This window comes from Vipera ursinii (assembly GCF_947247035.1).
Source record: "Vipera ursinii genome assembly, chromosome: 4".
NCBI classification, from domain to species: domain Eukaryota; kingdom Metazoa; phylum Chordata; class Lepidosauria; order Squamata; family Viperidae; genus Vipera; species Vipera ursinii.
In genome coordinates this window covers 9,730,589-9,754,443 of record NC_139514.1, presented here as the reverse complement: position 1 = coordinate 9,754,443, position 23,855 = coordinate 9,730,589, and the positions used below count along the sequence as shown (strand labels likewise).

The window sequence follows — 23,855 nt, the reverse complement described above, 5'->3', positions numbered from 1 at the left end:
TTAGCTGCTGCTGCACACTGCTGGCTCATATTTAAGTGATTGTCCACTAGGACTCCAAGATTCCTCTCACAGTTGCTACAATCAATCCAGGTTTCACCTAATCTGTACCGATGCTTTTGGTTTTTCTTGCCTAAAAGTAAAAACCTTACTTTTTTCAACATTGAATTTAATTTTATTGGATAGGGCCTGTGTTCAGATTAAATTAATAGGCTTCAGTAGAATCTTGGAACTGAATAGAGTCGAGATCCATCGGATTCCTGGAGAACTACATTCAGATAGTGAATGTCGGCTGTTTGTGTTGGTGGCTTCTGCTCCTTTGTCTTTCTAGTCTAGTTTATAATTTGGTAGTCCTTGAGAGTCTTGTCACAAAACCATTAATTACACCCAGCTCCGCTTAGCTTTCCAGACCAACTTAAACTGCCATCTATTGAGACCATTTTCTGTGAACATGAAGTGATATAAAGCTACCGCTAGTCCTTGACTTAACAAACACAATCGGGACCAGAATTTCTGTTGCTGAGCAAGGCGAATGTTAAGTGAATTGGACCTGATTTTATATCACGGTTGTTAAGTGAATCACTGCAGTTCAGTCAATCATACCATTGTTAAGCAAATCCAGCTTTCCTCGTTGACTTTGCTTGTCAGGAGCCATCTGGGAAGGTTGTAAATGACAATCTCATGAACCTGGGGTGCTGCAAATATCATAAATACTCACTGGTTGCTAAGCGCCTGAATTTTAAAGTGACCATGGGGATGCTGCAATGGTTGTAAGAGTGAGGAGTGGTTGTACGCCACTATTTTCAGTGCCATTGTAACTTCAAAAGGCTGCTAAATGAATGGTTGTAAGTCAAGGACTATCTGTATACATATGTAGAGGGTGATTCTTTGTATCTATGTTTACACAACTAAGTCTTCCTTCCTTCTTTCTTTCCTTCCTTCCTTCCTTCCTTCCTTCCTTCCTTCCTTCCTCCCTTCCTCCCTTCCTCCTTCACTCCCTCCCTTCCTTTTCCCTCCCTCTCTTCCTTCTTCACTCCCTGCCTTCCTTCCTTCCTTCCTTCTTCCCTTCCTTCCTTCCTTCCTTCCTTTCCATCCATCCATCCATCCATCCATCTTTCTATCTGTAGATTGACAAGAATAGTACTTTCTGAAAAAAGAGGTCGCTGAACTCATACTATGGAAAACATCTGACAGCATGGATAGATAACTGGCAGGAATATTGAATTTTAAATTCTTAAAGACCTAGCTATTGGGGCCAATAATTTCAAATAATTTCAACTGCAGTCCAAAACTTTAGTTTAATTACTTCTCATAAATTTACTACATTATTTTTTTTTAATCTCCCAAAGCTTAAATCATCTCTCGTTTCCTATCACGTTGTGCTCTAGTTTTATATTAACCAGCTTTCCTTGTATTTTGCTTGTGTATAGCTGGTCCAAAATGCATCAACAATGGTTTCTTCCTAGGGATCAGCCCCACTGACCATCCTCAGTGATTTAAAATACAGGTAGTCCACAGCGTACGACCACAATTGAGCCCAAAATCTATGTTACTAAGTGAGACATTTGTTAAGTGAGTTTTGCCCCATTTTACAACTGTCCTGCCACATTTGTTAAGGGAATCATTGCAGTTGTTAAGTTAGTAACACGGTTGTTAAGTGAACCTGGCATCCCCATTGACTTTGCTTGTCAGAAGGTCGCAAAAGGGGATCACATAACTCTGAGGGACTGAAACTGTTGTAAATATGAACCAGTTGTCAAGCATCCAAATGTAAATCACATGACCGTGGGGATGTTACGGCAGTCATAATTGTGAAAAATGGTTATAAGTCACTTTTTCCAGTGCCGTTGTAACTTTGAATGGTCACTAAAGAAGCTGTTATAAATAGAGGACTACCTTTAAACCCACAGAGGGAGACCTGCTTTCCCAAATAAGGATTGTAATGATATTTTCATCTGGGAATAAAATTAAAAAGAGGAATCGGAAACCTCCCTTTGAAAAAAATGTTCCAGAAGGGAGAATTCTGCTCAGTTATAAGATTCTACTGAAGCCTATTAATTTAAGGAAGGTACTTTAAATGCATCGGCATTTGTAAAGGATATTGAATTGCCTTTGGAGGGATACAATAAGCAGTTAAGAGCCGCAGTAGAAGGAAACAGATCGTGCTGTAATTAAACTGAGGTTGGCTCACCCAAACGACAGAGCTTTGTTGCAGAGCTCAAATTTAACAACAAAGCCACCCAAAGCTCAACCACCCACCAAAGAGTTTTACGGCAGGCACTTCCTTGCAAGCCCATAATCACAGCACTATAAGAGCAATGAAGTCTGAGCTTTTCCTGTACTCTTTGTTATAGGCATATATTGTCAGAGAGGCCAAAATGAGGAAGTAAAAAAAAATAAGAATGCCTCTTTGCACCAATATCCACCCTGATTTTTTTGTAGTTGGTACAGCCTTCCTTGAAGTCCCATAAGAATAGCTGTCAGCTGCCACCTTATGCTTGGGAGGGGGAAAATGTAATGGAGAAGGCTTGGGGGAAAACGAAAGTAAGAGCTGTATCTCCTGGAGATGCTGCTTCAAGGTCACCCAGCATACCAGCTGCATACCAAACTGTGCCTGGACTCTCTGTTATGAAAACATCTTGCCTGGACCTCATTGGTTGCTCGGAGGGTGGGTAATGGGAGGTAGCTAATGGCGGCAGGGGGTTGAACTTGGGGATTTTGAGGTGCAATTCTCAGTTCTGACTGCAATATGTTTGACTTCTAATAAAACTATACCTTTCTCAACAAATGGAGCCAAGGATCGGTTCTGTTTAGGAGTTTAAGCTGTGGCAGGTCTGACAATAGCTTTGTTTGTTTCTTTGTGTCCTGCCTTCATTATTTTTACAAAGTCACCCAGTTGGCTTTTATGGCTATGGCAGGGGTAGAACTCACAGTCTCCTGGTTTCTAGCCTGATGCCTTGAACACTAGATCCAACTGGCCATCGAAGATCTCAAAGATCTATTGGGAACTTAGAGAGATCCCTGCAAAGATCCCTGTGACAACAACTATTTGTCCATTAGCCTGTAGACTAGCATTATCGTAATAAAGATTGCCGGTTTTTCATAGCAGCACTCCTATAGTTTGATTATTTTCTTTTAAAAAAAAGAGAAGCAGTTTATTTTATTTGTTTTTCCTAGTACAATAAGAGGCAGATGCATTAACATAATTGCAAGATAATTCCAGGAAAAAAAGAAATATAAAAAACATAAAAGAAAAAAATTACTGCCTTGAAAATAAAAAGGTATTATACATGTATTTATTTTACATAAGAAATAAACCAAATTGTAATTTATTCCTCACAAGGCAAGTCATAAAATTCAAACAGGTTTGATCAGATTGTGGTTCCTGCTTTTGAAATCTCATTACTTTAACTTTGTGATTTCCCCCCCCCCCTAATATGACCATTGAAGAGACTTTATTAATCCACAACTCATTTCTTATATTATCTAAAGCAGGGGTAGGCAACCTTGGCTCTTTTATGACTCGTGGACTTCAACTCCCAGAATTCCTGAGCCAGCATAGGTTGCCCACCCATGATCTAATGTATTCAAGTGTTACAGGAATAGAATAGAATAGAATAGAATAGAATAGAATAGAATAGAATAGAATAGAATAGAATAGAATAGAATAGAATAGAATAGAATAGAATAGAATAGAATAGAACAGAACAATAATGTTCTATAGAATGGAGTGGAGTGGAATGGAATGGAATGGAATGGAATAGAGAGAAGAGAAGAGAAGAGAAGAGAAGAGAAGAGAAGAGAAGAGAAGAGAAGAGAAGAGAAGAGAAGAGAAGAGAAGAGCCTTTATTTGGCCGGGTGTGGTTAGCCACACAAGGAATTTCTTTCTGGTACAGAAGCACTCACTGTATTTACAAAACAACAGAGAATGTGTTCTGATAGGATGGTGGGGTGGGATGGAAGGATTGTATTTCTTTGCAGTCATCTGTTCATTAGTACTCTCCCTGAGGGCTCTTGAGGTCACTTGGGGGTTTATCTGTGCCCTCAGGGTTGCCTGAATCAGGGTTCAATTGGTTATGGAATCTTCTTGGAACTGGCATAAGGGCTGCATTGCAATTTTGAGTTCACCAGGTGGTGTCTTATCCCTCCCCCCTCTGTTGAGGAATGTTTGGAATTTCTCCATGACATTCTGTTCTAACCTGGTCCTTCAGGTCTGCCAATGGTGCACTCCTTGCCAATGTAACTGTGTCCACCCGTCTTTCCTTCCACCTTTCCCAATATCATAGCCTTCTCCAGAGAGTTGGGTGTTTGCATAATGTGTCTAAAGTAGAGTAATTTGAGCCTGGTCGTTCATACCTTGATTGAGAAGCCTGACGTGTCTGGGTTTTGAATCCACGGTACAAAAACAATATAAACCCCATCATCAGAATTAAGATAATTCAAAGAAGAAGAAAAATGAGTTGTTTAACAATTTCACAATTGCAGCCACATGTATATTTGGGCTACACTAACAACCTGACAAAAGGGACGCGGTGGCTCAGTGGGTTAGGACGCTGAGCTTGTCGATCAGGTTGGCAGTTTGGTGGGTCGAATCCCGAGTGCCGTGTAACAGAGTGAGCACCTGTTACTCGTCCCAGCTTCTGCCAACTTAGCAGTTCGAAAGCACGTAAAAATGCAAGTAGAAAAATAGGGACTACTACGTTGGGAAGGTAACAGCATTCCGTGCGCCTTTGGCATCTAGTCATGCTGGCCACATGACCCCGGAGACGTCCTCGGACAAACGCTGGCTCTTCAGCTTTGAAAGAGTCGGAAACGACTAGCAGGCATGTGCGGGGGAACCTTTACATTTACCTTTAACGACCTGACTACAATACCTAGGTATCTAAACAAAAATCAAACAAACCCAGGTATTAACAGTTTGCCAAGTGGGTCAAGAGGTCACAAGAATCAGGCCCTTCCAAATCTCAAGGGGAAAATTGTTCCATTGGGCAGGTGTTGCAACAGAGATGGCCCCCAGTTACACGCTGCCCAGAATCTGTGGATTGTGGTGGGTTACGAAAACTGCAAAATAAATGGAATTCAGTAAATAAGGCTGCCAGAATAAGGCAGAGTTGAAGGAATCAGGAATAGGTTTCTGTGCCAAAGAATTGTGAGTTCAGTTCATTTCCAGGCCTGAAAATCAATCAATCAATCATGGGTTTGGAACTAACTTGTTTGTTTTATTTTGCATGTATGAGGTTTGCTTCTTGCCTTGTAAGAGCCCTGGTGGCTCAGTGGTTAGGAGGCAGTATTGCAGGCAAACTCTGCCCACAGCCTGCAGTTTGATCCTGATGGGACTCAAGGTTGACTCAGCCTTCCATCCTTCCAAGGTTGGAAAAATGAGGACTCCAGATTGTTGGGGGCAAATATACTGACATTGTAAACCACCCAGAGAGTGCTCTAAAGCATTATGAAGCGTTATGTAAGTCTAAGTGCTATTGTTATTGCTTTGATTACAGAATTCTAATAAGCATCGAAACAAGTTGGTGTTCTGTTTACAATAGCTGCAGAGGTATTTAAAGTTTATAAGTGTTCATTTATTTTAAAAAAACCTTCCCATCATATTTTTCTTAAAGATTTTTGAAGATTATGATTGCATCCTACCTTCTAAACGGATGAGAAGATATTGGCCATTGTGTAGAAGATGCTTGGAAACACTTCAGTTGCTTCTCGGCTTGATTGCTTCAATTCCTCCAAAGACTCGCTGATTGCTTTTTTTTAAAAAATGGTCGGCCTTTGTCATCTCATCATGCTTCCAATTCTGGTTTAAACAGCTCCCTAAAATGCTCTTTCTGCTTGTCATCTGGTTCTTGAAGGAAAATGTTTGTGGGAACTTTAGTGCTTTGGTTTCTGCTCAGTCCAGTGAAAGACGGGTGGTGGCCTACATGCCCGGAGATATCGTCATTGGGGCTCTCTTCTCGGTCCATCATCAGCCAACGGTTGACAAGGTCCATGAGAGAAAATGCGGAGAGGTAAGAGAACAATATGGGATCCAGAGAGTCGAAGCAATGCTTCATACCCTTGACCGTATTAATGAGAACCAAACTCTGTTGCCCAACATAACCTTAGGTTGTGAAATACGGGACTCGTGCTGGCATTCAGCAGTTGCTCTTGAGCAGAGTATCGAGTTCATCCGCGACTCTCTCATCTCGGCAGAAGAAGAGGAAGGACTGATGAAGTGTGTTGATGGCTCTACATCTCAGTACCACTCGAAGAAGCCCATTGTTGGTGTGATCGGTCCCGGGTCCAGTTCCGTGGCAATCCAGGTCCAAAATCTGTTGCAGCTTTTCAACATACCTCAGATCGCCTACTCTGCCACAAGCATGGACTTAAGTGACAAGACTTTATTCAAGTATTTCATGAGAGTGGTACCTTCAGACGCGCAACAGGCCCGTGCGATGGTGGACATTGTCAAGAGGTACAACTGGACTTACGTGTCTGCAGTACACACAGAAGGTAAGAAGGTTCTTTTGTTTTTGTTGTCATACATGATGCTCCGTGTTTTGTTATATGCTCCCTCTGCCTTTGCTTAACTAGCAGAGACGGCACAGATACCGACACATAACATTCCGGATTTACTGTTTTATATTTTAGAGTGAACTAATGCTGCATTTTGCCGACATTTCACGAATGTCATAATGATACTATTTATTATATGTCCAAACAATTTATAATTCTTTCATTAGACAACTTGTGAACCATTGGGTCATTGCTTCTTTACTTACTCAGAGAAAGGCAAAATAGGCAGGCAAAATAGCATTGGAAGCAGGAGCAATTTCCTGCTGGCTTCCCCATTGACTTTGTTCCTCCTCTCCTCCTCCCTTCTTCCCTCCCAGGTAAACCAGAGAGGAAACATAACAAGAGGAGTTCATTTTGCTTTATTATAAGAGTAGATTAACAGAATATTGCAAGTCTGAAGCACAAACTTTCCCTTACCACTTCTCTTATTATTTATAAATTTTATTAGTTTTTATAGGGTTAGGAATGAGGTGGGATAGGGATTGGGGTTGGGATTTGGATTAGGGTTGGGATTTGGGTTAGGGTTAGGATTAGGGTTGGAGTTCTCAATATTTAGCAAACAGCATAATGTCTGGGTTCATGTGTTTAACGAGAAATAATCTCCCACACCACTTTTAACTGCTCAATCAATTATAGCTAGTCCTTCCTAAATTGACCATTAAGCAATTAGACATTCCTGCCTCTATTGTCTGATTGTTTTCTAGGCAGCATCTCTTCCCATCGTCCCCCTAAGTCATCAAGACATTACACTACAATCCCTCTCTCCTATTTCTTTCCTTCCTTCCTTCCTTCCTTCCTTCCTTCCTTCCTTCCTTCCTTCCTTCCTTCCTTCCTTCCTTCCTTCATCTGTCCCTCCCTCTCTCTCTCCCTCCCTGCCTCCCTCCACAGCACTCCATTCCATTCCCAGCAGTTAGGTCAGTGACCGCTGCTATGTGGGAGAGGGAGCAAGTGGCCATGAGTGGCCAGACTCAGAGGAACTGGCAGAGAGTGCATGGTTGAGGAAGACATATCCAAGCAACTTGTGACCTTTCCTGCCACGTTCCACACTGACTTTTTTCCTGCAGGCTTTCCATGAGCAATGCTTGAAGACGTTTCGCTTCTCATCCAAGAAGCTTCTTTAGCCAGAACTAAAGAAGCTTCTTGGATGGGAAGCGAATAAGGAAAAAGCAAGAAAGTTCAGTGGTCTTTTGAAAAAAGAAAAAAAAGGACCCTTGGTATTTGCATACAAAGGATCTGGAGAGATCTGCCGTTCCTGACCCAGGGAAAAGACACATTACAACAAGGTGAGTATCGTTGACGTCAATCTAATGGGAAGAAGGTTTTCCATGTGATTAACCACTTAAACAAAGCGCTTAACCCAAAAGTCCTTTAGTTGACATTATGAAAATGTCTGGCTAATTAGCTTAATGAAACAGGGCCACTGCCAGATTATTCATCACAACGGTGGCAGCTATGAACAATATAAGAGATAAAGCTACATGCAGATTGGGTGACACAGCAAGGCCAATGCTTGGTAATTGGGGACACTGGATTCTTTGGGTGGATAAGCATCTTGATCCAGTCCAAAGTAAAAGGTTACCTAATCGTGCCTGTTGACAAATCACATCTGTAAGATATAAGGAATAAGAACTTCAGCCTCTTGTGATGTGCTTGAATGGAAATATTTCGGGACGTTCCATGGAGAACTTGCTCAGTCATGTCCTATGACATTTGTAGATTACTATCCTAAACAGGGTCTTTGGGTCAAATTGTCGAGTTTCTCTTCCGCCCACCCTTGTATCTTATGTCCTGTGGTTCTTCTGAAGTTGCGAAGCTTATCCATGGTGTGGCACATTGGTTAGAGTGCAGTACTGCAGGGTAACTTTGCCCACTGCCTGCAGTTCGATCCTGACCAGCTCAAGGTTGCCTCAGCCTTCCAAGGTCAGCGAAATGAGAACCCAGATTGTTGGGGGAAATAGGCTGACTCTGTAAAACTGCTTAGAGAGGGTTGTGAAGCACTGTGAAGAAGTATATAAGTCTAAGTGCTATTGCTATTTTGCTATTGCTATCCAGGAGGTATTCAGGCTCTGCTGAATGGAAATTTTTGTGGATGTTCATACGTTCCTGTTGCTTTCTATGAGTGGGTGAGAAGGGAAAAAAATGGAGATGGGTTGAAAGCAAGACCTGAGTTGTTGTTCTTTTATTTGCACAGGACTGAATTTGGGAGCACTCTAGCTAGATCCACCTTATTGAAACATGCTTTGCTGTTACTTACCACTCATTATTTAGTTTTGGCATTATTTACGTATTTATGCTGGTCACATGATCACCATTTGCAACCTTCCCCAGCTGGTTTCTGAGAAGCAGTCAGTGGGAGAATCTGGATTTGCCCGGCAACGGCATGATTTATTTAACAATTGCAGAGACTTGCTTAGCAACAGTGACAAAAACGGTTGTAAAATTGGGTGCGACTCACTTAACAAGCACCTTGCTTAGCAATGGAAGTTCTTTATGATGCCACCCTTGGAATATTGCATCCAGTTTTGGTCACCATGATATCAAAAGGATGTTCAGACTCTAGAAAGAGTGCAGAGAAGACCCGCAGAGATCATTAGGGAGCTGGAGGCTAAACCATGTGAGGAACGGTTGCAGGAATTGGGTGTGTCTAGTCTAGAAGGAGTAGGGGTGACATGATAGCAGTCTTCCAATATTTGAGGGGCTGCGACAAAGAAGAGGAGGTCAACCTATTCTCCAAAACTCAAGTGATTAAAAAAAGACACTCGTACAAAGCCAAAAAGATATTGGCATGCATCTATCCCCTCCTTACTTTTTAAAACTTCAAGCCTAATTATCTCTGTTTGCTGATTTAATGCTAAATAATAGCCCACAAGCACCACAATTTATGGTTAAAATTTGTCACTGGCAATTATATTCAGTTTCACAAGTAGGGGAGTGAATCAAGAACTAGCAACTCAGACAAACAGGCTAACTGTAAACAACAGCCTAATTACTGAACCACCAAGTGTACTTCTGCCAACATTGATAGGGCAAGCCACTTATATATAAATAGAGAACAAACCCCCTTCTAGCACTGATGAGGTTACCTAGTTGGGTAATAATAATAATAATAAACCTTTACTGTCAAAGTACAACATGTGTACATTGAGATTAGCTGAGCTTCCCCCCATGCTCTCTCCCCCCAACACACAGTGACAACAAACCCTCCATCCTATATCTCCTACTGGATGGTAGGAGAGTAAAGAGATACCATCCAGGGTGTGAGTCATCCCTGAGAATCTTCCTCACTCTTCCAAGGCAACGAGCCCTGGCGAGGTCATCCAGTGGTGTCAGGGGATAGCCCACAATGTCTTGTGCTGTGCTCACTACCCTCTGTAATACTTTCCTGTCCACGGCTGTCAGACCAGCATACCAAACCACAATACCACACGAGAGGACGCTCTCTATAGTAGACCGGTAAAAGAGGGTCATTAGCCATTGTTCTACCCTGTTCTTCCGCAAGACCCTAAGAAAGTGAAGCCTCTGTTGGGCCTTTCTAGCCACCTGTGTTGTGTTAACTTTCCAGATCTTCACAGAGGTAGACTCCCAGAAATTTAAAGGAGGAAACTCTCCAGACAGTCCTCCCCAATGTAAAGTGGGGCAGGTTCCTCCTTTTTTCTCCGGAAGTCTAACACCATCTCTTTCGTCTTGCTGATGTTTAGGTGCAAGTTGTTGTTACTACACCATATGGATAGTTTTTGTACCTCCGCCCTATATGCTGTCTCATCCCCACCTGTAATAAGACCCACCACAGTGAACATCTGCAAGAAAACAACCAAGCTCAGAGAGCACCAGGGACCCCACAGTTCAACCCTGAGCTACAAAGGTTCTCAACTATGAGAAAGTTGGTTATTTGCCATGGAAGAACATTCACTGTGAAGCACCAGGGAAATCAAGAGATTCAGGCAGTTCAAATGAGTATAAAGATTTATTGCAAGCTTAAGGTCTCTACAAGAATCTGACCAACTAATGGTCAAGGGAAATGAGCGGGAGATAAGAAAAGCATTCAAGGTGGGCTGGACTTAGATCACTTGTGGGTATGCAGGGGCTCATGACTTATGATGTGTTTGACCCCTTCCTCAGGCTCAGTCTGGTCATGTTCTACATCTACTATAACACCTGTGGGAAACTACCGGTAGTGCATGTTAGAATTTTTCTGCTAAAGTTAAAATATTTGTTCCCCATTTTTTTTCCTCCCATATTCCATGAATGCACCTAAAAAAGTCCACTGAGTCAATGCATTAGAATATTTGATGGTTATGTGGCACTGGTTGCAGACTTACAAAATGAACCTTTCGGTGTAGACGGAGAAATAGTCTTTATTCATTGGCTCCAGTCCAAATGAATTAGTTGTGCTAATAAAGTGCCTGTGATTTCACAGGGAGCAAGTTAAAAAAAACAACAACTTTATTTGGAACAATGCCTTTAGAGGCTTCTTCTTGTTAATTTTTTTTCATTTTCATTTTAAGATGTTTATTTCACATTTCTCCAAGAAGCTGCTGAGATAGCTGATAACTAGTTTGTTGTATAAAATTCAGTAAAACAAATGAAGATTGAAAGATAAAAAAATTGAGAATCAACCAGCAGTAAAACGAATTAGAGTTGCACCCACTAACAGCTTTCTAGCAATAAAATGTTTCATCTGCTCACTCCCTGAGTCTAGGATCCATGCTTCAATAGCTTTCTTTCCCATCAAAGGAAATTAAATTTATAATGGACTTTCTAACGAACAGCAAACTTCCTGGAGAAGATTATTTGGGGGGCCAGCTACAAACCTCAGATGGAAATCCCAGTTTTATTAAATGCATACTTTTCTCCAACCGAACAAGATCTGAGGTCAAACCTCTTGGGTATATACTTCCAAATGAAACAATTATCTTCAGGTAGTCCTTGACGTACGACCATGTGGAGCCCAAACTTTCAGTTCCTGAGCAAGACCGTTGTTCAGTGAGATTTGCCCCATTTTGCAACCATTTTGCAACCATTTTGCCACAGTCATTAAGTGAATCACTGCAGTTGTTAACTTAATAACATGGATGTAAAGTGAATCTGGCTTCCCCATAGACTTTGCTTGACAGACAGTTACAAAAGGTGATCACATGACATCAGGAAACTCCAACTGTCCAAAATATAAACCAATTACCAGGTGGGGGTGGGAGATACTTCCAATGTGATCTACTGGATCCCCTGCATGGATTGTCCCTGTAACCATGCAGGACAGATGGGGAGGACGCTAACCACCAGATTGCAAGAACAGAAATGAGTGGTCAGACAAGGAGACCTGAACTCATGGGTAGCCTCAAACTGCAATGAACAAGGACATACATTCAATTTTGCAACTACTAAGATTGTTGGACGAGCAGGCACAAAAACAGCCAGGGAAGCGATTGAAGCCTGGGAAACAGGCCCCTCATCAGTCAACAGGAGTGCTGATTTACCACCAGCTTATCAAGTACTTAGGAGGCCAGGGTTTGGCAGCACAAACAAAGGACAGCCAATGACTTAATAGCCAGCTATCAATACCTGAATCAACATGTAAAAGCCACACACAATAGCCACCTTATAAATACCACACACAGAATAACCCAAAGCACACATTCTGCTAGAGAGAAGTTGGCTGCAGCATGAATCTGAAAGCTCAGAAGAGATAACCTCTGGTCCCGGTGACTGACCCAGTTTGGATCCTGCAAAAGTAAAAGAAACATTTGCAAAGGAAAAACATCAAAATGGGTACGGGTAAGATGGATACTCAGCACTTCCCAAGGATTGCTTTGGGATAAATTTGTGCTAAATATTTGCTTTGTTCATGGAGGCTTGAGAAGAGCTGAAGACGAAACTGTTCTCTGCAAGATATCTAGTACTCTCCTGCCAGTCCTGGTTTCTGAAAGAGAGGGTTTTTCTTGAATGATAAGCCTTGTGGCAAATCATTAGCCATACAACTGAGAAAGCAAATTTAAAATGAAAGAAAACCCATGGGAGTTAGCTAGTGCAACGGTAGTACAAAAACCATGTTTCAAGTATTACAAAGTCCATCCTGTGTGGCCCTCAGGGGGGAAACTGTTTGGAATATCTGTTGGGTAGAGCCCCTGAACAATTATGTTTCTGTTGTCCTTGTTGCTTGCTCTCAGTTCAGGTAGGAAATTGTGCAGGTGATAAATTTATGCTTTGGCATTTCTTTTGTTGAAAACGTCCTTCATAAACTGTTTGTTGACCATTGTAAAAGTTCAGCGATTGGGAGAGAGTCAAAGAGGCGGGCTGACTCCCAAAAAATGCATTGGAAAGGTTAATTGGGATTGCTTGTGACAGAAGCATATAAAAAAATTATGCACGGTGTGAACAGGAGCATGTTTTTTTTTCACCTTCTCTCCAAGAGAAGACTCAGATCAAAGGACATCCGGCGAAGCTGGGTCATAGGAGAGTAACGAAAGCATCAAATAACTATGCCATTTCATCCGTGTGTAATTGGAATTTTATCACCAGACCTGGAGATAAAATCAATCAGAATGACTTTTAGGTAGGTGAGAAAATAATGTGGAACACAAAGTTGCCATGAAACATAAAGTCTCTGAATTAATTTCTAATATTGGCGGTAATATAGTCCCTTAGTACATTTGCAAGGAGCCGTTCCACTGGTTAGTTGTTCTCACTGTCAGGAAATTTCTCCTTAGTTCTAGCTTGCATCTCTCTTTGGTTTACATCCATTGCTTCTTGTCCTGCCCTCAAGTGCTTTGGAGAATAGCTTGACTCCCTCTTCTTTGGGGCAGCCCCTGAGATATTGGAACACTGCTATCATGTCCCCCCTCACCCTTCTCTTCATTAAACCAGACATACCCAATCCCAGCAACCGTTCCTTATATGTTTTAGCCTCCAGTCCCTTGATCATCTATGTTGCTCTTCTCTTCACTCTTTCCAGATTCTCAACATCTTTTTTTTATGGTGATGACCAAAACTGGATACAACATTCCAAGTGTGGCCTTACCAATTTATTGTAAAGTGGTATTAACATCTCACGTGATCTTGATTCTATCTCTCTGATAATGCAGCCTAGTTTTAGCTTCAGGCCCCCTAATAATCTCTGTTGCTTTTTTCAGCACTCTTTCCAGAGTGAATGCTTACAGGATCTTTAAAAAAATATTGTTACTCTCTCTAGAAACAACCCCCCCCCCTTACCCTGATGGAGGAGAGCTGCTCTGAAGTATATTTCAGTATTTAAAAAGACCGGACAGAATAATTTTCACTCAAGCCAGCAGAAAGTTGCCGGCATCAACTTCCCATCGCCCTGTGCGTTCCCACAGGGTGGGCCTTCTTAAGGTACCGCCGGTTAAGGAATGCTGGCGGGTTATCCCCAGGGGAAGGGCGTTCTCTGTGGGTGCGCTGGCCCTTTGGAACCAGCTTCCCACGGAGCTTAGGACCGTCCCCGACCTTCGCTCATTTCATAGGGACTTGAAAACTTGGTTTTTTGAGTTGTCTGGCCCAGACTGAGGGGTTTTAATTATTTAATTAATGGGGTTTTAGTTAAGTTCAGGGATTAATTTAATCTTAGTTTTAATCATTTTTAATTGTATATGATGTATTTTAACTTTTAATTTTCCCTGTAAACCGCCCTGAGTCCTATGGGAATAGGGCGGTATATAAATTTAAATATAAATATAAATAATCCATTGAGTTATTTTAGGATTTCACATTTTCCGACAATTGTATATTAAGAAGAATTTGGGGATAGTAAGAGCTTGGAAGTAGCCTAGTGGATACTCAGAACAATGCAACGGTGAGTTCGGCTTCCCTGAAGCTTCACAAGTGGCCACAGTTGGAAATGGTTTCTGCACTGAGCTTGGATGACCATCAAAGTCCCTTCCAATTCATGCATCCTCTGGTTTTATGATTTCAGTAGGCAAGAAACAGTGCAGAACAATATGACTTTGATTCAGCAAGAAGAAAATGAGCTTGCCGCTCAAATAAATATAAAACTGTGGGGTGCTTGGTCGTCTCTGAGCTTGATTATCCCAAATGTGCTTTTTCACGAGACAACTGAACTTTCTTGTTTTTCTTTGAAGACGTTTCACTTCTCATCCAAGAAGCTTCTTCAGCTCTGACTGGATGGTAGGGAGTGGAAGGATTTATACTCCTTGTAGACAGCTGGTCATTTGCATTTTTAGAGAGTCCTTCAGGCCACCTGTCGTATCCCTCCCCCTTGTCATCTATCTCCAGTCTACAACACAGTCCTTTCAGCAGTTCCAAGAAGGCTCCACACTCATCTGCGCCACTCAGGTGACCCTGACACCACAGATGAACCTCCAGGTGGCCTCAACGACTCTCTAAAAGAATGCAAATGACCAGCCGTCTGCAAGGAGTATAAATCCTTCCATTCCTCACCATTCAGTCAGAGCTGAAGAAGCTTCTAGGATGAGAAGTGAAAGGTCTTCAAAGAAAAATAAAAAAAGTCCAGTTGCCTTGTGAAAAAGCACCTTTGGGCTAACTGTGACCTGGATGACTGAGGCTCTCAATAGACTCTGAGCTTGATTGTTTTCTTGCAGATGTTTCATTACCCAACTAGGTATCATCATCAGTGCATGATGATCAGTGCAACTAGGTAACATCATCACTGCACTGATGATGTTACCCAGAGAAGTAATGAAACATCTGCAAGAAAACAACCAACTTCAGAGACTACCAAGGACCCCACAGTTCAACCCTGAGCTTCAAGTATTCTCTTCCCTTGGAACATATAAGGCTTCCTAGAGACGTAAAAAGCTCTTAAAATCATAGCTTGTTTGCGGAAGAGCTATGCCCTTGATAGACGAGAGATAATAAGACCCTTGTGATGATTTTGGTCCTCTAAGAAATAGGAAGCAGGAACGTGCTTTAATGTTGTGATTAGACTATTTCTTTGGTGGTCAATCTTCTGCAGACGATTAAGTCCTGCATTTGCAGTGGTGGTGTTTTAATCAGGTTTGTTTCTCTGAAGGAGACAACCTTCAGTGAAAGGATTAACATTCAGTAAGAATTGCTGGTAGAATTTGGACAAGGCTAATTCCAAAAGTAAGGCTAATTCCAAAAGTAAGGGATGCGGTGGCTCAGTGGGTTAGGACGCTGAGCTTGTCGATCAGAAGGTCGGCAGTTTGGCGGGTCGAATCCCGAGTACCGCGTAACAGAGTGAGCGCCTGTTACTCGTCCCAGCTTCTGCCAACCTAGCAGTTCGAAAACACGTAAAAATGCAAGTAGAAAAATAGGGACCACTCCGGTGGGAAGGTAACGGCATTCCATGCGCCTTTGGCGTCTAGTCATGCCAGCCACATGACCACGGAGACGTCCTTGGACAAGCGCCGGCTCTTCGGCTTTGAAACGGAGATGAGCACCGGCCCCTAGAGTCGGAAACGACTAGCACGCATGTGCGGGGGAACCTTTACCTTTACCTTTTTAATTCCAAAAGTGGATCTGGCATCAGTCTTGGAGGAAGTGAGCAAAAATCCCAGAAGAGGGATGGCCAATGCTATTTTTCCAAAACACGGCAACATCAGTTACGACAAAAACCATTATATTAAGATTGGACACTTGGTAATTCAACTTTTAAAAATGCTGTTATACATCAGTGAGATAGAAAGTGAAGGGAAAACAAAACCATAGCCTGTTCTCATTTGGTGAAGAAATTCTACTCTTATTACACAATGTAATTTTTAAAGAGAAATACACAAAACGGTGAGAAATTAAAATAAACGGTGAATAAACTAAACGTTATAAATAATATTTATAACTGGTAAATAGCTACAGACTAGAAATAAATGAACTCAATAGAAAATGTCTTCAGCTACCTCAATGTGTTGCCTATTATCATATATTAGACATTATATTAACATTTCTAATGTAATGAGGAAAAAGATAATGGCGAATACGCTATTGTTATGAAACATGGTAAAATCTGTGTTAACATATGGCACCATTTTTTCATTAGTGCCAAAAAACCCCGCCTTTTCAAAAATAGACCTATTGTACGTATTAGATATGTTTGCTGCCTTGAGTTATTTATAAAAACAATAAAGGTAGGAAATAAACAAACAAACAAATAAATCTCCTGCATCCAGTTAAGATGTGGAACATGACTACTTTTCTGGTTTTTCAAAACAATTCTCTTAGCGCTGTTTCCTGTCTGATATAGCCAAGTTTCATAAAGGCAAAATTTTGGTGCATTACTCAGCATAATATTGACATCTTTAAATGATTTCCCCCATTAATTTCACTTATTTAATTTACTTATGTATTCATTTATTTCCTGCCTTTGTTATTTTTACTCATGGTAGTGAACATATCCAACACGCCTTCCTCCTCCTGTTTTCCCCACCACAACAGTCCTGTGAGGTGGGTTGGTTCAAAACAGAATGATTGGCCCAAAGTCACCCAGCTGGCTTTCATGACTAAGATGGAACTAGAACTCACAGTCTCCTGGTGATTGGCTCAAAGTCACTCAGCTGGCTTTCACGGCTAAGCTGAGACTAGAACTCACAGTCTCCTAGTGATTGGCTCAGAGTCACTCAGCTGGCTTTCATGACTGAGGTGGGACTAGGACTCACAGTCTCCTGGTGATTGGCTCAAAGTCACTCAGCTGGCTTTCATGGCTAAGCTGAGACTAGAACTCACAGTCTCCTGGTGATTGGCTCAGAGTCACTCAGCTGGCTTTCATGACTGAGGTGGGACTAGAACTCACAGTCTCCTGGTGATTGGCCCAAAGTCACCCAGCTGGCTTTCATGACTGAGGTGGGACTAGAACTCACAGTCTCCAGGTGATTGGCCCAAAGTCACTCAGCTGGCTTTCATGACTAAGGTGGGACTAGAACTCACAGTCTCCTGGTGATTGGCTCAAAGTCACTCAATTGGCTTTCATAGTTAAGGGGGAACTAGAATTCACTATCTCCCAGTTTCTAACCTGGTTCTTTAACCATTAGACCAACCTGGCTCTCAAACGTATTTCATCAAACTTATATTAGAATATTGTTCCAAACAGATGTGAAAAAGAGATGGGACTGTACACCTACGTACAGACACAGGTGCCATTTTGACTTTTTTGACCCCTACTGAAAACTGCCTTTGCCTAAAAGCAAGATTCTCTTGACCCCCCCTACTGTAATCCATTTTTTGTAGGAGTAATCTATGGTCATGACCCCCATTTTTATCTTCAGTTCTGAATTACTCTTTGCTGCTTTTAGTATGTTGTCTCCTTAAAAGGTTATGGTATCTGCCGTATACAGGTGGTCCTCAGCTTATAACCTCAGTGACCATTGGAACTTACAACAGCACTAAAAAGTGATTTATGACCATTGCAGCAGCCCCATGGTCACATGATGAAAACTCAGATGCTTGGCAACTGTCATGTATTTGTGACAGTTTCAATGTGCTGGGGGCCGGTGATCTCCTTTTGTGACTTCTGACAAACAAAGTCAATGGGAAAAACAGATTCACTTAACAACCATGTTACTTACTTAACAGCTACAGTAATTCACTTAACTGGGGCAAGAAAGGTCATAAAATGGAGCAAAGCTCATTGAACAACTGTCTTGCTTAGCGACAGAAATTTTGGGCTCAGTTGTGGTGATAAGTTGAAGACTACCTGTAGTTCATCTCAGATTGTGGTCCAAACTGTGACACAATCATACTGGAGAAAGACAATGTGTCACCTGAGTGTAAATCCTGCAGATATTTCCCAACTAGGAACAGCATGAAGGATTGTCAAAATGCAAATATTGATATTGATATTGTCCTTCCATAATTGTTTCTGCATTTTTTTCTTTCTCTTTTTACCACTCTGTAATCCCTTGCTATAAGGGACGCGGTGGCTCAGTGGGTTAGGACGCTGAGCTTGTCGATCAGAAGGTCGGCAGTTTGGCGGGTCGAATCCCGAGTGCTGCATAGCAGAGTGAGCGCCTGTTACTCGTCCTAGCTTCTGCCCACCTAGCAGTTCGAAAGCACCTAAAAATGCAAGTAGAAAAATAGGGACCACTACGGTGGGAAGGTAACAGCGTTCCATGCGCCTTTGGCATCTAGTCATACATGACCACGGAGACGTCCTTGGACAAGCGCTGGCTCTTCGGCTTTGAAACGGAGATGAGCACTGGCCCCTAGAGTCGGAAACGACTAGCACACACATGCGGGGGAACCTTTACCTTTACCTTTAATCCCTTGCTGGATGCCCTTTCTGACCCCTACAGGGAACTCACAGCAGATATTTTCTCTTTGCACCCTGGTAGAGAATCATCTATTGCTGCCTAGGATTGAACTCTCAACCTTCCGAGTGGGAGGCAAACATCTTCACCTCTAGGCCACTGTGCTGCTCAGAATTGTCACTGCAAAGCTGGGACAGAGCTAAATATTAATTAGTGCCATAAATCAATGCCTCCATTCAAAAATCAAAATCCTGCTGCCAGCCACTGACTGATGTTGTCAGATCTTGACATCTAGTGTCTTTCATCTGTCAAATATGGCCCAAAATTTATTTTGTTCAAAAGTGATGTGCCCACACATTCACATACACATGCACAAATATGCTAATTAAAAATGCCCAGTATTGATCGATATTACTCAGGTACTGCCAAATGCTGGCTGAGGACACTGATCAGCTTTCACTTACTGCCAAATATTGTTTACTAGGACGAAAACCAAATGCCAAGGCTGAATAGGAAATACTTTCCCATTGTAGTAATATCTGGAAAATGTTTCTCAGCATTATTTATGGATGAAGTCTTGGAAGGAAATTTTCAGGTAGGGAAGTCAATTAACCTTGATCACTTAACAGCGGGAAGTCATAATAGGAAAGGAAAGAGCAGGGGTTGTGCATGCAGTCTTGATTTTCAGCACGGTTACTTGCCAAAAAATATTCCTCTCTGAGAACCTTGTAGGGTAGGCAAGGCAGGTTGTATGACATGTGTGAGTTCTGGCACCAGTTTGGTGTTACCTGCAAATATCGGAGTTCTCCTTCTGCAAGTAGAGAAAGATTGCAAATCATTGGGGACCAGAACTGAGAAACCCACTTGCCCATTCCACCTTTTGGATTAGAATTTGCATAATTACCTCACACTGGTCATACTGACTAGAATTGATGTATATGCAGTCCTTGACTTACAACAGTTCATTTAGTAATCGTTCCCAGTTACAATGGCACTCAAAAAAATGACTTACAACCAGTGCTTTTTTTGTATAAGAAAAAGGTGCCGGAACTCACACATGTCGTACAACCCGCCTTGCCTACCCTACAAGGTTCCATCCAAAAAAGGTGCCGGAACTCCGTTCTGAGCGTTCTATGAGAAAAAAAGCCCTGCTTACAACCATTTTCCACACTTATGACCATTCCAGTGATCACGTGATCAAAATTCAAACACTTGGCAACCGACTCATATTTATGACAGTTGCAGAGTCCAGGGATCATGTGATCACCTTTTGTGAACTTCTGACAATTAAAGTCAACAGGAAAGTGAAATTTACCTAACAACCATGTTTCTAACTTAACAACTGCAGCGATTCATTCAACAATTGTGGCGAGAAAGGTCGTAAAATGGGGCAGTTGTCTCACTTAGCAACAGAAAGTTTTGGCTCAATTGTGGTCATAAATTGAGGACTACCTGCACTTAGAGAGGCATAAAGCAGCTGTTTAACTCTGCAAGTTACGTCTATATAAAGTATGTACCTGAACAGCAGTGACTGAATTTATAACATTTATAGCATTTTTATTCCACCTCTTCAATAAGAGTTTTGTGTAAGAGTGGTTTGTTGTGGAGGGGGGAAAATACGAAACTTGCAAAGGGCTGTTCAAAAACTTGACTAGTAGAATAGTCTCTGGATAGGAGACTATTGGTTAAAATGCAATATTGTAGGCTAACTCACTATTCACTGCCAGGAGTTCAATCAAAGTTGACTCAGCCTTCCATCCTTCCAAAGTTGGTAAAATGAGGAGCCAGATTGTCTGGGGCCAGTGATGGTGAACCTTTTAGAGACTGAGTGCCCCAACTGCAGCCCAAAACACACTTACGTATCGTCGGATGCTGGGTGGGCGTGGCCCATTGGCTGGGTGTGGCCCATTGGGTGGGTGTGGCTGCGGTGGTAACGGTAGACTGGGTGGGACTAAAAAGTTCAATCCATCAATTCCAACTTTGCAAGATCTTTTTTTTTCCTGTGAGAAGTTGAAATTGATTGATTGAACCTTTTTTTTTTTTGCACACGGCGGTGGAGGCCTAAAACAAAAATATTTTATAAAACCCAGCTGAAGGCCTAGGACTGGGGCAACGGCATGTGTGCCCACAGAGAGGGCTCTGTGTGCCACCTGTGGCACTACTGGGTGGGTATGGCCAGCTCTACATCATTGGTATCAAGGGTGCCTATGGGGGCCTGGGCAGGAGTGGGACAGATCCGAGGGTCTCTGGGCCAGGGCCAAGGCAGTGGGGGCCGTTCCCTCACTGTTTCCAGGATGGCTTCGCGGGCCGCATGAGACCACTTCGTGGGCTGGATCCGGACCCCGGGCCTTGTGTTTGACATGTCTGACTATGAAGCAGTATATAAATCTATTGTTATTGTATGAAGAATAGTCTCTGGGTGTGGGACAATGAAGAAATGTAGATAAAATTAGCCTCGATCATCCCTAAAGTTTAATAGCAAAGATGTACTGCTTTAAGAGATGTAATTTTCTAAATGTCTTCAGAGGGACAAGAATTGTTTTTTTATTGGGAAAGAGAGGAGGGTGCAAGGACTAGGAATTCTCATTTTCTGGGGTTGAAAAATGGATTGGAACTCAACAAAAATAGATGGTGTCAAATCTATCGTCAACCCTGTCGGGCCTCAGCTCATAATGTACCTTAGAGCCTTTGGAGCTATTTATATAAAGTTCAGCATTTCAAATGGCTGCGAGATTTGCCAAAAAGGTCATTACGCAGTGGCATTTCACACACACACACACACACACACACACACACAAGAGTTTTTGACACAAGCATTTGTAATTGTCTCACAAAGGGACAAAATTTAATAATGTTATTATAATTGTGGTTTTTCACACAGTCAACCAGAGGTTCAGACTGGATTTGGCATTTTTTAATACACCCATCCAATATGCTACTGGGGAAGAGCAGAGGGCTAGTACTAGTAGCGCCAGAAAGAATGAAGCGACTGGGCCAAAGCCGAAAGGACGCTCAGCTGTGGATGTGTCTGGTGGTGAAAGGAAAGTCCGATGCTGTAAAGATTTTTTCTCCATAGGAACCTGGAATGTAAGATCCATGAATCAAGGAAAGTTGGACGTGGTCAAACAAGAGATGACAAGACTGAACATCGACATCTTAGGTATCAGCGAACTAAAATGGACAGGAATGGGTGAATTTAATTCAGATGACCATCAGGTATACTACTGCGGGCAAGAATCCCTCAGAAGAAATGGAGTAGCCTTCATAGTCAATAAAAGAGTAGGAAAAGCAATACTGGGATACAATCCTCAAAATGACAGAATGATCTCAGTTCGAATCCAAGGCAAACCATTCAATATCACAGTAGTCCACGTCTATGCCCCAACCACCAGTGCTGAAGAGGAAGAAATTGACCGGTTCTATGAAGCCCTACAGCACCTTATAGAACTAACACCCAAAAATGATGTCCTTATCATCATGGGGGATTGGAATGCTAAAGTAGGAAGCCAAAAGATAACTGGAATAACAGGCAAGTTTGGCCTTGGAGTACAAAATGAAGCAGGGCACAGGCTGATAGAATTTTGTCAAGAGAATACGATGGTCATAGCAAACACTCTTTTCCAACAACCCAAGAGACGGCTCTACACATGGACATCACCAGACGGTCAACACAGAAATCAGATTGACTATATGCTCTGCAGCCAAAGATGGAGAAGCTCTATACAGTCAGTAAAAACAAGACCAGGAGCTGACTGTGGCTCAGACCATGAGCTTCTCCTTGCAAAGTTTAGGCTTAAACTGAAGAAAGTAGGGAAAAGCACTAGGCCACTCAGGTATGAATTGAATCATATCCCTGTTGAATATACAGTAGAGGTGACAAATAGATTTAAGGAATTAGATCTGATAGACAGAGTGCCTGAAGAACTATGGACAGAGGTTCGCGACATTGTACAACAGGTAGCAACCAAAACCATCCCAAAGAAAAAGAAATGCAAGAAAGCAAAATGGCTGTCTGAGGAAGCTTTGCAAATAGCTGAGGAAAGGAGGGAAGCGAAAGGCAAGGGAGAAAAACATAGATATGCCCAATTGAATGCAGAATTCCAGAGAATAGCTAGAAGAGATAAGAATGCCTTCTTAAATGAACAGTGCAAAGAAATAGAAGAAAACAATAGAATAGGGAGGACCAGAGATCTTTTCAAGAAAATTGGAGAGATGAAGGGAACGTTTAATGCAAAAATGGGCATGATAAGGGACCAAAATGGCAGGGACCTAACAGAGGCAGAAGAGATTAAGAAGAGGTGGCAAAATTACACAGAAGAACTATACAAGAATGAGCTTAACGTCCCAGATAATCACAATGAGGTGGTCACTGACCTCGAGCCAGACATCCTAGAATGTGAAGTGAAGTGGGCCTTAGAAAAGCTGAGCAACAACAAAGCTAGTGGAGGTGACAGTATTCCAGCTGAGCTATTCAAAATCTTAAAAGACAATGCAGTAAAAGTGCTACACTCAATTTGCCAGCAAATTTGGAAAACTCAACAGTGGCCACAGGATTGGAAAAGATCAGTTTACATTCCAATTCCAAAGAAAGGCAGTGCCAAAGAATGTTCAAACTATCGCACCATTGCACTCATTTCTCATGCTAGTAAAGTCATGCTTAAAATCCTACAAGCTAGACTTCAGCAGTATGTGGATCGAGAACTACCAGCAGTACAGGCAGGATTTCGAAGAGGCAGAGGAACTAGAGATCAAATTACCAACATACGCTGGATCATGGAGAAAGCTAGGGAATTCCAGAAAAACATCTACTTCTGCTTCATTGACTATGCTAAAGCCTTTGATTGTGTGGATCATAACAAACTGTGGCAAGTTCTTAAAGAGATGGGAGTACCAGACCATCTTATTTGTCTCTTGAGAAACCTATATGCGGGTCAAGAAGCAACAGTGAGAACTGGACATGGAACCACTGATTGGTTCAAAATTGGGAAAGGAGTCCGGCAAGGCTGTATACTGTCGCCCTGCCTATTTAACTTATATGCAGAGCACATCATGAGAAAGGCAGGGCTAGATGAATCAAAAGTTGGAATTAAGATTGCCGGAAGAAATATCAAC

General features: G+C 42.1%; 1 protein-coding gene across 1 annotated transcript in view; it reads left to right on the top strand.

Moving 5' to 3' along the window:
• Positions 1 to 5,229: 5,229 nt before the first annotated feature.
• The window catches only part of GRM5 (glutamate metabotropic receptor 5), a gene marked incomplete at both ends in the record, with an annotated part of 252,987 nt that continues 234,361 nt past the window's right edge, over positions 5,230 to 23,855 (top strand). The window contains 2 exons of the mRNA XM_083362593.1: positions 5,230 to 5,250; positions 5,811 to 6,492. Of these exons, the coding sequence (XP_083218719.1) occupies positions 5,230 to 5,250; positions 5,811 to 6,492 (703 nt within the window). The remainder of the gene's footprint in view (positions 5,251 to 5,810; positions 6,493 to 23,855) is intronic.